This window comes from Colius striatus, chromosome 8 (genome assembly GCF_028858725.1).
Source record: "Colius striatus isolate bColStr4 chromosome 8, bColStr4.1.hap1, whole genome shotgun sequence".
In the NCBI taxonomy this organism is placed as follows: domain Eukaryota; kingdom Metazoa; phylum Chordata; class Aves; order Coliiformes; family Coliidae; genus Colius; species Colius striatus.
The window spans coordinates 21,548,120-21,562,679 of record NC_084766.1 but is presented as its reverse complement, the minus strand read 5'-3'; the positions used below and the strand labels follow the sequence as shown (position 1 = coordinate 21,562,679).

Genomic DNA, 14,560 nt, shown 5'->3' with positions numbered 1-14,560 from the left:
CCGCCTCGCTTCAGGGCACGCTCCCGCAGGGGATGGAGGAATCCAGAACCACAGCGTAGAGCTGCTATAAGTTTTATTTACACAGGAATTGTTACTAGTGGTCTTAAAGGAAGGCTTGATCCTTCTATTTACAGTTATATACAGATTTATACTTGAAAAGTAAGAAAACTGTACAAGATAACACAAAAATATAAGACAAATTGGATCCAATTAAAGTAGTGATTACATAAGTTAAGAAAAATCTGACATTTACATTTAAAATTGTAATGTTATGAGTAGTATATATGTAGTTTTTAAACCAGATAGCAATGTAAGTTACACCACACTAAATCTTTACCCCAATTACGTAGACTCTGCTTTTAAACACCAGGCAAGTGGAAGGCTCCTGCACTTAAAAATATATCATGGTAATTTCAACTTGATTTCCACAGAGGGACTAGTTACAAAAACCCACATGTAATGAATTTATTTACATTAAATATTAGCAAAAATGGACCAAGAGAGTGCAAGTGTTCCTCACTTGCAGTGCTATCCATTTTAAATTTCCATCCCCTACAATCACAAGTTGTTGTACAGCATCTTTGAAAACAGAAAATGTTTGAATATATCTGTAGTGACACATACAGTATGACCTTATGTCTCACAGTTAAAGGATGTTCAAGAATTAAGTATCACTAAATCAGATGCTTTTTGGATTTTAGTATTGCACACTAATAAAAGATAAGTTTCAAAAACAATTGTCTGCAATATTCTGAAGTGTTAAAAGTGGCTGCTCCTTTGACAACACAAAGGCTGCAGATAGCTTTGTCAGTTTCTAGTGTTCAACATTACATACAAGTATTTCTTAGTTGGAAATGGCTTGACAAAATAGAACTTCAGGTGGCAAAACCCTTTCACAGAATACCCACTCCATTTTTAATAAGCTGCTTTGAAAGCTGTACACTCAAACTAATAGCCCTGGTCTTACCACTGTTTAAAATTCATGTAATTTTTGCTCTAACACGTTTGGGCACAATACTTCCATAGTTCCTGAGTTAATTACATTTGCCCAGACTGAAGAATGAAGCTGCAACTTAAAAAACCCAAACAAGTAAACAAGAAAATACCCCATTCCAAATCTTAACCATCTTCACATAAACATACCAAACAACCTTATTTGGTCCTCAACACTTTCGAATCGTTAACTTTGGAGGTAATACTTGTACCAAAGCATTTGGTGTGGATAGCAGTTTTGGGGCCTTAAGATTTAGCATTTCCCTCTTTCCCCTCCCCCAAAAGTGCCTTGTGGTATTTGTAAAAAAAGCTATGCCTCAAAACCGTTTTGTTTTTTTTAAAGTACCAACAGAAGTTATTACAAATGTTTATTGCATTGAGCTGATTCTTTTAAAGTATTAAATATGAACTCCTCCACTTCTCAGTTTCATAGGTTTTAGTATTCTGTGCGAAAACAAATCTTCTCACAACAAAAGCTAATACTGGCAAAAGAGTGAAGATTTCATCAGTTCATTACTCCACTGAGAGCTGTGTCATTTTTCCATCTTGTTTTCACTTTTCCTACAGTGCTTTTCCACATAGAAGTGACATGAAAACTCGTTTATCATTGAGTGGTTTTACACATTTTCCATTGACCTCAACATTACGATGACTAGCTTTTCAGTGCTGGGCTATGGTTCTTGTCCCCTTCTTTGTTGTCCTTCATCAGTGAGGAAAATACCTGGAAAAGCGAATTATTAAATGAATATAACAAAGCCAGTCTTATAAAAAAATATCAATATTAACCACAATATTAGCACGGAGATTTGCATGAGACATTAGAAAGGAAGTGCCCATTGCTCATAAATCACACATGCAGCATAAAGTAGTCATTAAGTGCCCCACATACTCATGTGCTGACAGGTCTGTTTTGATGCTTTTTCTTTTTTTATATATTATTTTTAATATATATATCTCCAACAAACTCACCTGGGCCCATTTTTTGTTACTATTCTGCATCTGAATAGCTGCAATGCAACTAAAAAGCTTTTCTGATGTAATGTCATCTGGAAGTTTTGTTAGAAACTGTGCTATATGAATAAAGTCCATCTGTAAGAGAATATCTTCATATAACCGAAGGATTCCTAATCCTGTCCTAAAGAGAAATTCTTCTCCATCTCTACAGAAAACGTCCCAGACGCGACAGGCCAGATCAAGTGGTAAGGACTTGCTGTAGAGTGTAAAAATCCTACAATTAAGGCAAAAAGAAAAGAAAAGTTATAACTTTAACCTGTTTTGGAAAGATGAAAATACATCTTCCATTGAGTAAGCACACAAGTTATTTCATATGTTCTTATTTTTTCCATATTTCAAAGATCCACAAGTCTCCAGCTTTTGAAGCCAGAACTCTTCCTCAGAAAGCTATCTCTTTTTATGCTTTAGTAAGCTCTGGCTAGACAAGTTACAAACACCTTTACACTCAAACAGGGTATGACATACTAATTAAAAACTTAAGCAACAAAGATCATAACTGTGTAACTTAACTCTTCCCATTATTTAAGCCATACAGTTTAACAGCTCTGTCCATCATTTGTTTCATAGGTGAAATCTAAAGCCACTAATCATCTCAATAAAAGGCTACATATCAGTAATGTACTAATGAGAAGTCAATACCTACATTTCTGTGATACATTTTGAACTTTTATTCACATTAAAAGTCACCCAAATCTAAAGACAGTTGCCGCTCTATTCTTATTGGGAAGAGTCCAATTGCATTTCTTACTGCAAAGTTTATTTTTAAAAAACATTCATTATACATGGTCAGAAAGTTCAGTTTGCTGTATGTACTGTATCGTAGAACCCTTCCCATGAATTTGTAGTGGTTCTTTTGACACAAAGCACAGTGGAGTTGCCTGTTTCTCCATTACTCCTATTGGGAAGTGGTTTAGGAACCTCTAAACACAGCTTACCGCAGACCACCACAACCTCTTCTGCTCTCCCTTTATAAGAGGACCTCTCTCTGTCTCAAGGTCATCTTTGGAACAAGTGCAGGAATAAGTCTTTATTTCCCACAGGTCACTAGAAGCAGAATACTCTAGTACTTTGTACAGCAGCACTATTTCTGCAGCATATATACTTCTCAATCCACCTGAACTCTCAGGACTGCAACACACTCCTGACTTAATGTTGCTATTGTATAACCTGCTCCTGCTGAGACTTACTGCTTACTGACAAACTGCATCTAACAGCCAAAGTTTTTAATTCTTAAGTACTCAGATGACATGGTATTTTTATATTATTTAATTCTACCCAATTCAATATATACTATTAAAAACTTCTAACCCATATAATAATCCTGTAAGAGGCATATCCTTATCCAGACACACTGATGAACAGAGATTCCCTATCGGGAAGCACTACACACACTTCATGCATACTTGCATTACTGCCTTCCATTACAGGCACATGACGTAGTTTGGTAGTCTGTGCTTGAAAACATTGATTACTTCAAAATGTTCACTGTATTTCCAAGTTTACGACTTCTAAAACGACATCCTAAATTTCAACCTCCTTCTGCTTAAAAATCTATATTACTGTATTCATACTTTCTTCAATAACTGATTGTGCTCACTTGGAGTCACTTAAAATTGGTCTTAAGACAACTATGGTTGTAGTAGCCTCCTCTCCCGTGCTTATGTTACACATAGCTGACACTTACCTGCAGTAACAAGAAAATGAAATGCACAAGAGTCCTATGTGTCTTGTTTTCTATCTGAACAGGTGCCACTCCTAATGTAAGTTTATAAAGTTTGAATCCTGCCAGAGGAATTGTGGTTGGACAGAACAGTTCACCACAATTTCACAAGGTCTAGAAAGCTGAGGTATACAAACACCTACTGAATGCTTTTCTAATGCTGTATTTATATTGCTGAAAAACCTACAGCAAAATGTGAAGTGCTGCAACAGTTCTACGGTTAGATTTGTTACATTCTCTGAACTCACCAGTCTATCAAATATATGTCTGGAGTGAGACTGTATGATTTGAAATGAAGAAACAATTTGGGAAGATTTTCTTCAAAGAATACTTCAAAAGCTGCAAAGTATTTCAGCATCTGTAGAGATAGTAAAGCACCTCATAAGCAGTCATCAAAAGAATGTTTAGTTGTAAAATAACACAAACCCCACCAAGAAGTCAAGATGTCAACATAGCACAGTATGACTTCTTAATGATTAAGTGTTTCTAGAGGAAAAAAAACAGTAGTAGAATGTGGTCTATGGATTAGTATCTGGTATTCTCATTTTTCTAACCACAGGTTAAAAGTTCTGTTATTCAACAGGTCAAAAGGAAGTCATCAATAAATCAACAATGCTTCAAGTCAAAAGAACGTTATGTTTCAAAACCAGAAAACTCTATGCATACCATGCTGTGATCCACACGGAAAAAGGCCAGCTGGCATGGCTTGTTTAGAAGGTTAGCAAAGGCAATGAAAGCATCTGCCTCTTCCAGATTGAGAATGAGCACAGCAGCAATGAAGGACATCCCTTGTACCTTCAAACGGGAAAAGCATCAGGCAAATATAAATGAATAGGTTCAGTATATCTTGCATCTTTGGAAATGCAAATATTTACAGTCCGTAATAGATCAAATACCATTGTATAACATTTCCAGATGAACAGAAACAACATGGATAAATAATTTTTATGCATGCAGTCAATTTGATTTTGGGAAGAAATAGTGTTTCTTCAGATGCCAGTTTTCAGTGCTTGATGGATGTTCTGGGAGGTCTCATGATCACAAGTCCTTGGGACTTGGAATGCAAGAAAGTTAAAACATGCCGGACACAAAGCTCATAAAGAGACAAAACTTTGTCTTTAAATTCACTGTTAAGTTATGGGAAAAGCAGACGTGGAGAAAAACCTCACATATGGGACAGTTTAGACCCAGACAGATATGTTGGAATTGATACAAAATTCTGTTTCGTAACAGTCAATACATATCTTTCCACTTGCCAAACAGTATTTGTTCACATACATGAAATCACTTTAAAGTGGTTAGCTATAATGCAAGTCTGCATTTTTTCATGATTACTCTCTCAAAAACACTTCAGCCTGCAATAAAAATGAACAGCATTATTCTTGTAGCTGTTAACTGATGATCTGAATGCTCATTACACTAAAAATAATTTAACCATTCCAACTACAATGATTATTCCACTGTTTCTAGGCATTTATGCTGCCTGCTTCTCATTTTAAATCATGCACACAGTATTTTAAACAGCTAGGGAAAGAAGCATCAAAAACAGTCCAGTGGCTTTCCATTTCTGTGGGATAGATGGGTGTGGAAATAAGACTTCATTAAGTTTAGTGCCATATTAATATTTAAAAAGCCCCAAACAACTATGATCGGAAAAATCCAGGCTAGATGAGTTCCTAATGAAAAAGAAAAGGCCTATACACAAAAAAAATACTTATTTTCCTTTTAAAAGTCCTCATTGGGAAGAAGCAGTCTCAGATTCTGCAGTGTTTGCAATCTTAAAGGGTATGGGAAGATCTCAAAATGACGTCACAGATGACAGTTCATGGCTAAAAGCATTTGAACATGAAAAAGCAACTATATACTAATGCACAGTCCCAAGCATGTCTGATTTAGAAAGGAAAACACACCTGGTGCTAACTAATACTTTGTTGCATGGGTCAGAGTTAAAACTCCTCAAGTTCTTTATAGCCCAGAAATGATTAGAGCTTGTGAAAGGTGTTCCTAGCTACCTCCAAGAACAAAGAAAGAAAAATAAAAAACCATCTGTTACTTAACTGGTTCTGTAAGATAAAACCATTCAGAGAGATGTTAGGTTTAGTTGGCTGGTTTGGGGGGTTTTGGCAGGGTTTTTATGAGGGAAGTTGTTTTTCAATATCATAATGTTTCCTACAAAGAACCTTATCTTCACTGAACTTGAGTGGAGTGATTAAACTTTGACAAGAAGACAGCAATAAGGAATTTCTGGATTTTAGGATGTGTGGCAGCAAAGTAGTATCACAATGGAAAATGGCAGCAGTGGCACCAGCACTGGGACAGAACAGGCTAAGTACCCACTAAGTCTGCTAGCATTTGAGATTTTTTTTTTGTAGATGCTCTGGGTCTTTCATGAGTATAATTCCTTGTGAAGACCAAGTTTACCATGCAAGCCAGATAGTGTACTCATCCCTGATGTTCAGCTATTTAATTACTTCTAAAAATTACGATCATTGTAACTGCTATGAAACAGAAAGTGCCAAAGTTGAATTTTTTTTGTTTTGAGTGCTGGTAGCATAAAATTTATATAATCTCCCTATTTAATACATGTTAAGACATCTTAAGCTTATTTACCATCTTATAAACATTTTACAGCAAATACTTACATATCCCACATCTGGTCTGTAACATGTATATGCTCCTAAAACGCTGTGTAGGAGATCATGGTAAGGACCACCCTAATGCAAGGGAAGGGGAAAGGGGGGTAAGTTTTTTTTCAAAAATCACTTTATAAAGCCAAGTATAAGTAACAAACCAAGATTTTAAGATGCAAGTGAGCTAGTGAATTATTGCTTTGTTCACATCTAGAATAATACCAGTTTTTACTCCAAGTATTACCATATGTAGGCTTTTAAGATGTTAAAAGCAACAAATGACTAATCCTATGAAATAATTCAGTGGCAGTCAGTACATAATGGAAAATGAGGATAGCTGGTACACATTCAGGATTGTTTTTTCCTCTTCAAAGACAGTGGATGTTTTAATTCTTAGTAACACAAGTTAATGTATTGCATATATAAAGAAGTATGTGCTATTCCATGTGCATATATTTTATCTATATAAAAAAATAATGAAGTCTGACAACATGTACTAAAACGCATCAAGATTTCTGTAGAAGCAGTGAGAATATTGTCATTTTTGCATACAATTTCATAAAGATTAATAGGAATCACATGCATGTTCTCCAGGAGAAAAAGTCTTACAGCTCATCATTAAATGTTCCTACTTTATTAAAAAAAAAAAAAGGCTATTTGTTGTATGTAGACCAGAACTGATTTTACTTCTGCTGTTTTATACAAACAGCTTCTAAAAACTATTCCATATTTAGCCAGCTAGGTTTCTTTTCTTGTTTAACCAGTCAAAAGCTTAAAGTTGTAACAAATGAAGTTATAGAAATCTCACCTTCTGGAAAATATACAGGGATGGAAATGTGCGTGATATATCCAACTTAATTAGCTCCAAACTGGCTTCACGATCAGCAACAGATGCACCTGCATCTGCAAGCAAAACCAACATATTAAAACATAACAAAACTGCCAGAGGAAAGAAAGTTATACCTAGCTCTAGATCTTAGGAGTGCACATCTATAGTTCTATACTCCAAGAGCTAAAACTGTCCATTGATACCTGGCATATGCGATCAGATCCAAAAACTGAGGCAAATAATCAGTAACTGTTACCTGCCTACTCATTCTTTTGCAAGACATTATACCACTCAGACTTAACACCAACAGGCTACCTTTTACTCCTATACAGCACAGTATCCTAATCACCTCAGCTGGTGGCTCATTTCAAACAGGAGCATTAAAATATGCAACATGTTTGTCAGAGTGAACAGAAGGCTGTCTAGCATTCAGGAGATCTCACCTTCAATGTCGTTCTCAGAACTTGTCTCACTGAAGCTTTTCCATCGTTCCTTAGCTCTCGACAAGAAGATTTCATAAAGTTCTACAAGGAAGCAAAACAAAACCAACAACTAAAAAGGAAGAGATAAGTAAGAAAAACATCTATCCAAATCAAAAGCACACAAAGTATTCTTGGCTTTGTTTTTGTTGCTCGGTTTCATCTTAGCCACTGAGGTAAGGGGAGAATCTATAATCAAGTCTTAAATAATTCAATTTGTGTTTCTGTGAGAAGCTTAGAATACTTTCAATTCATCAAAAACGTTAGTTATTAAATTAATGACCCTTTCTACCTCATTAAGAAAGCACAACTATGAATTCTCAATTTTAAACCTGAACATTTTTGAGGCCAGGGAGCACCACCTAACTCTTATAAAACTAAAATGTTTTTGTGAGCAGGTTTTGAATCTTATTTCTATAATTTACCAGGCTATGATGTCTGACTGTAAAACATATGTTCCTAAGGTTGCAAGCCACAGTTCTTCAAAAAGAAGATCTATTTTATGAACAGAATTTTAATTTTTTAGTTTGAAAATAACCAACTCAACTTTGCATTAAATTGTGATCTGCTAAGACATACCAGGAGTGATATTTAATTCGTTTCCCACAGCTAGACTCCAGACCTTCCCCCGAACACTTGGGGGTAATCCCTGCCACCATAGCTCTCGAACTCTGCGGGTGGCACGCCTAAGATAGGGAAGCAAAGGAAAAAATAATAGAAAAGGCACATATACATCTTGCTTTCTAAAATCACTGGGTAACTTACAAGCAAAATAACATACTGTTTTACAAATCAATCCTCAGTCAATACTCTCTGCTTATCCCAAAGCCCCCTTATATAAAACCACAGCATTAAGCTCCCAGAAAACACATTTCATGTTACTCTAACAACTTCTTAGTATATTATGGCAACATAAACTGACTTCTTGATAAAACACAAGGGAAGAGGAAAATAAGGTAGGTGGGTCTTCTGTTTCCAGAGGAGAAACAAGCTAGCCTTGCCTCATTTACACAACAGACCTTTACTTACATGCCTTCCCAGTTAGGTAGAATTTCATTGACCCAAATCACCATAGCACTAGCAATATTCTCCTCTTGCTTGAAACGTTCTCTCATTATTTTTTTCCTCTTATGTGCTTCTTTAATTTCTGTTAGGCATAATGTTAATAATTCTATATTAGTGTACTTAAATTATTAGGTAAATAATTCAGCTATTATCTAATTATTGAGATGTCTAAAAGAGATCAAAGGTAAATTACATAGTTTCACCTGAGCTAGCTGGTACTATTTCTGTTGACTACACGACTATATTTCTCAGGAAGTTTTTTAATTTAAGCTGTCTTTCAGTTATTCAAATACACAGTGATTTAGACAAGAAAAAATCTGTCTGGAAAACTCCTAGCACTCTACTGCAGTACACAGAATTACTAAAAAAGCAAATACATCATCAGTGCTGTCTTTCCTGTAATGACTGCCACACCATGTTCTACCCAAATCTTACTTATTAGGCTAACCAGCAGTAATTATAGATACAATTATTAGTCAAATGTGCAATTCTCCATCTATTTTTAAATTAAGAAAATTTTACAGTAACTTTCACCTAGAAGGATTATGTGCTTTCTTCTCTGGAGAGAGGACCTAAAGAGACGAAGCCACAATGCTGAACAATAATATTCTGCCTTCTGTTAAAGAAGGATCATTCATAGACCCTTCTTACAAAAAGGCTAAAACAAGGATTGAACAATGCTATCTTGACATCACTAAGGCCCCACTGTAAAATTTTAAGACATTTTCTATTTATGCATGCAGTAGACACATCAGAGTAAACACATAATCCCTGGTAACCTGATATGGCTGACCAGCTTCATTTACTGAAGTGTGCAGCAATAGTTGATTTAACAAATAGTAGGGTACACATACTAAAACACTACACAAGGTTGACCTTCCAAAGATGCAGTTACAGAAAACAAGGACTGCAGATCCCACCTTACAAGAGGCAGACCACAAGAAAAGAATGAAAGGTCTTGTCAAATGCCTTGGATTTCTTATTACATCTTTCAGAGCTAGCTGCCACAGATGCATAGAGGCTCAGTAAGTTCAGAAGCTTCTTTCTCTGACAATAGCCCAAGTAAATCACGCAGCACAGATTCTTAAAAATAGATTATTCCCTGAATACTAGACACAATACTACAGAAGTCTTTTCAACTATTCACGGATTGACACAGTATCAGATGCTACAAATACGTTTAATTTAAAAAACAGATCTAGTGGGAATAGGAAAGTTCACATGGGTACAGCTGACTGGAAAAAACCTTCAAGTTTTCATGTCTGCACACTGAAACTGATCCCTAATTTCTGAAAAAAATAGATCTTTAAGCAGTCAGTTTTATTATCCTCTGGCTCTCGGTGGCAACTGCAGCAAAGCAGCTTGAAAAGGAGTACTCAGACTGCTTCTCCATCAGAATGTTTCTAGCTGATTACATAAGTAGTTAGAAAAAAAAAATCAATCAAGTTTCCCTAATTTTTAAGTGGAAATGTTAAACTGAGTTCTAAACCTACTTAATGTTCACTGTGGCAAAGTAAGAAAACAACAATTCTGCTTTATACTGTGTGCACATACATACCAGAGAATAAGCGAGACATTAAACAAGGTTGTTCTTTACTGTACCTACTAGCCCACAAACCAGAAATTACTTAATTTTCTGCTGCAGTTAAAAAGAATTATAGTAATTATTGGTAGTTAACATACCTCGTTTTTTTGCCTCTGCCACCATCTCATCATATTCTTGCCGGTGACGTAAAGCCTCCTCCACTGATTTGGCAGGAAGATTTCTGAAAACAAGTTGTTCCTGAATTCAATACACACAAGTGACATTCTGAATGATTTCAAAACAGGTTTTTATTTGGCTTCTCTTTAAGGTGAACTTTGGAGTTGTCACATCACCAGTGTATGTGTGTAAGAGCAGCAGAGAACTATTAGCTCTGTTTATTAGCTCTCCTACAGCTTCCCCCAAAGCAGGGTTATTAGATCTGTTGAATGTTTGGAATGATGCTCAAATGAGGTTTGCATGAAATGACAGAAGGGAAATACTGATATCCTGTACAATTATTTATTCCAATGCATTTCTGCACATGCATATTTTAATCATGAAATATGTCTGCATATTGATACTCCAGTTATTCATATGAAATCTACAGTGAAATTTTCAAAAAAGGCAAAGGTTTTTGCTCATTGTATCTAGCCCTTTAAAACTCCACAAAAGAAAACAGGTTCACCAAAAGAAGTAAGGATAGATCTCCATTTATGCCAGTGCAAAAGCTAAAGAAGCTTGCTGCAGTGCTACAAGTTTACCACCTTAAAATGTGTTTGATTTTTGGCTTCATAGAGATCCCCTAATTGCAAAACATACACTTCCTTTTGACCAAGGAGACTCATTCCAAAACAAATCAGAACACAATGTTTAGTCTCAGTCTCTTACCCAATCTCTAGTCTACTTTGGATCAAAATAAAAATCAGACAGTTTGTCATTTTAATATTTAAAAAAAAACAAACACGAAAGAAGTCTTCCATCTCCTCTTATACAAGCAGAAAAGAGCAGTTTATTAATATTTCCAGGGAAAGTGAGAGCAGTATATACTTTCAACCATGAGATTGTGGCAACATATTACACACTTGGGATGGCACTCCAAATTGAAACAAGTGAAAGTGTAACTTGTAAAACTACTGTCAGTTTGTAAATTGAGATATTTTGCAAATACAGAAAAGCAGCAGCAAACCAGTTACTGTGTATCTTACTCTACCATATGGTAAAGGAAATAATGAATTTACAAGAAATATAATCATAGTGATCCATATCTCCATTCAGGATATTTATGTTTAACAGGGTATGAGCTTATATGTCACTAGAGAAAATACCAAAGGAAACACTGTATGTTCTGTTTTCCATTTCCTGATTAGAGTTGATCAGAGCCAACTTTTAAGCTTGTGATGGCACTGTTTCTCAAGGTGCACTTTGAAAGCTTTGATCCATTTGCTTTCTTCCAGAACATACTCCTAGTCAGCAGGTCTTCCTCTTTCTTTCAAATTGCTGAAGACCATATACCTGAAAACACTGACCAATTTTTCATTACTGACCAATTTTTCATGAGTCAAAACACTGACTCATTTTTCATTACTATTCTTATTTGCATTTAATGCAGTTTTTGTTGCATCTTCATCTGCTTTCTCCTTACCTTCAACGTTTAAAGAGCTGAAACAATGGCAAGGAAAGATTTCAGTGAGTACTATCATCTTGACACCAACAAAGCATTTAACTGTAGCTGCCAAATAAAATGAGCATTCAGCATTTGTGACAAGAAGGTATTACTTGTGTTTCAAAGCCAATTCTTCCCATTCCTGTTATTACCTTTTTTAAAAAAGAAAAGGTAAGCCAAGTCTAGGTTTGCTGAAGGTAACAAGTGCCGCTGTTTATTCTTCCTGACTGCTCTAGGAAATTTAGTTTCTAGAATGAGGGACAGAAAAGGGAGTGTGCACCAAGATGGCAGTCTTCAGGACTTCTCCTGATTAACGATGCCCACACTACTGTCCCAGGCAGTTGTGATATACAGTTAAAAACAGACTGGTGGCCCCATTACGATGAGAAGGAATTCTTCATATAGACTATAATATACTTAAAGGTTCTTCTGGAACTATTCCATCTGTGATGAAATAATCCAATGATACTCTCCAAGTCAAATGAGACTTATGAAGTTTAGCTCATCAGAAGCTCTTCTAATAAATGCAGTCATCATCAGTTCCACAGCAGAATCATACTTACGCTGGTCGATCCTCCAGAATCAAAGCAGTAGTTGAAAGTGGCTCAAATTCAATATTTTTACGTCTTGCTGATGGGGGTGGAGGTTTATACATTCTTCCTGTCCGTGCTTCATATTCCTAAACAACATTATTGATAAAAATTAAATTGTAACATTCAACTTCATTTGTGTTTAGTGAGCACAATATTACCTGCTTAACACTTATTAAATAATGTTAAAATATATAATATTAAATAACTTAAGACAGTAGGGAGATAACATTACATGTTGAAATGTTTTCCCTCTTTTTTTAGCCTCTGTAAATAAAATTTTACTGCAAAGTTCCTGTGAAACTCATTCTTATGATCCAGCAAATCTTAAGATGTTATCTGTGAGAAGACTTTCAGCTTATTCCCAAACCACATTAGCTTATTGGTTCCCTCTCCTTAGGCATGAAGACCAAAGACTGGTTTCTCTGCAAGTCTTCCATAAACTAAAATTCAAACATAGAATATCAAGAGATGGAAAATCATCTTTTTAGAGAACAAGTTCAAGGTGCTTGAGTAATTTCCTTTCACAGGTCACACAGTACTACTCTTTAGCACAACCAAGTGAGCTCTAACTTGTACAACCTTTTTATCTGAAGATAGATTGTCTTTGTACATGTGTTGCTTCAGTAATTGTGTAACTATATTCTGTCCCAAATTAATCAAAATATCAAGTGATCAAAAACATAAAAAGTGATAAATTACTAATTAGGCCATGTATCTTCCCAACGAAACATAATTTAGAAACTGCCTCCACATGAATCTGGCACCTCATGCACAGTTCTTGCACACATTAATTCTCCCAGGGAGAACCAGAAGCCTTTACACATTCAGTGTTCATTGACAACATTACAAAAACAGAGCTGACAATTTTAAAGCAAAAGTCCCTACAGTGAAACAGGAGAAGACCACTTAGAAATGCAACAACAAAGCCTCATGTTTCCAGAGAGGGCACAAAGTGATTGCCCACCACTAAGCTGGCTTAAAACTCTGCTCAACAGCCTCCTTACTCTATGCATTTTAACGATCTTTAACAGAATTTCTGTTCTTCCACATTGGGCATAATACATTAAATGATACCAAAAGTATAACCTCACTAATGTCATATTTATCTAATTTCAAGAGGAAGTCATCATAGAATCTTTGAGGCTGTAAGGGATCTTGATATCATCTAGTCCAGCCTTCCTGCTCCAGCAAAGTCAACTACAGTAAGCTGCACACAGCCTTTTTCAGCCATATCACCTAGGATGGACACTTCACTCTTGCTAGGCAGGGGCTACAGCACACAGCAGTTTCCAACCCAAGTACTAACCAGGCCCAACCTGTTAGCTTCAGAGACTGGAGGAGATCAGGTATGGTCACAGCAGCAGGGCCATATGCATTACATGTCACTGTACTTTCCAGATCCTGAGGAATTACCCGGACCTTCTTGTCCTCCTCTTTTTCTAGTTTGTGGAGTTAAACTATTTTTCTAACTGATGAGAAAAAGTAATTGCACCTCCACAAAACAAGCCAAAGAAAGGTTTTGAAACATTCTTTGTATCTTCTGAAGTGACCCCTACTCTGTCCAAAGTCATCTAGCTAGCCACTCTTTAACCATTGTATCATACTCTGCCCTAGGGCAGCATCTCAAATAACTAGTCTTGGTAGTGCCCTGGAAAAACTAGCACAAATCTATAGCAGCCTACTATTTCTACTAGAGGAGAAGCACTATTGCTCTTCTGTCTTCAAAAAAAAACCCCAAATATGCACCTAGGAAAGAAAGAGTGATCAACTGTTTGATATCATCATTTATACATACATTCACACTGAAAACCTAATTCTTTGTAAACACAGTAACTTAAAAGTTACTAGTCAACTGTTCTTAAATACAACTCCATTATAAATATTTTTAAGTCTCTGTCCAAGAACAGTAGTTACACACATTTCCTAGAATATATTCTGGTCCTGAAGGCTAATTCCCAAGACCACTTTTGATTTAAAATAATATACATCCAACATAATTTGGCACTTTCAAACAAGTGTCTTCAATCGGACACATCAGATTGGCAGAGT

General features: G+C 35.9%; 1 protein-coding gene across 3 annotated transcripts in view; it reads right to left on the bottom strand.

Moving 5' to 3' along the window:
• Positions 1–65: 65 nt before the first annotated feature.
• TBC1D12 (TBC1 domain family member 12) overlaps positions 66–14,560 on the bottom strand; it is a 44,947-nt gene continuing 30,452 nt past the window's right edge. For all 3 annotated transcript variants that reach the window (XM_062001491.1, XM_062001489.1, XM_062001490.1), the window contains 11 exons: positions 12,482–12,597; positions 10,414–10,496; positions 8,695–8,812; positions 8,245–8,351; positions 7,630–7,710; positions 7,166–7,260; positions 6,370–6,441; positions 4,394–4,522; positions 3,976–4,085; positions 1,963–2,221; positions 66–1,714 (listed from right to left, as the gene is read on the bottom strand). In XM_062001491.1, coding sequence (XP_061857475.1) covers positions 1,646–1,714; positions 1,963–2,221; positions 3,976–4,085; positions 4,394–4,522; positions 6,370–6,441; positions 7,166–7,260; positions 7,630–7,710; positions 8,245–8,351; positions 8,695–8,812; positions 10,414–10,496; positions 12,482–12,573 — 1,215 coding nt within the window. In that variant the 5' untranslated portion in view covers positions 12,574–12,597 and the 3' untranslated portion in view covers positions 66–1,645. The remainder of the gene's footprint in view (positions 1,715–1,962; positions 2,222–3,975; positions 4,086–4,393; positions 4,523–6,369; positions 6,442–7,165; positions 7,261–7,629; positions 7,711–8,244; positions 8,352–8,694; positions 8,813–10,413; positions 10,497–12,481; positions 12,598–14,560) is intronic.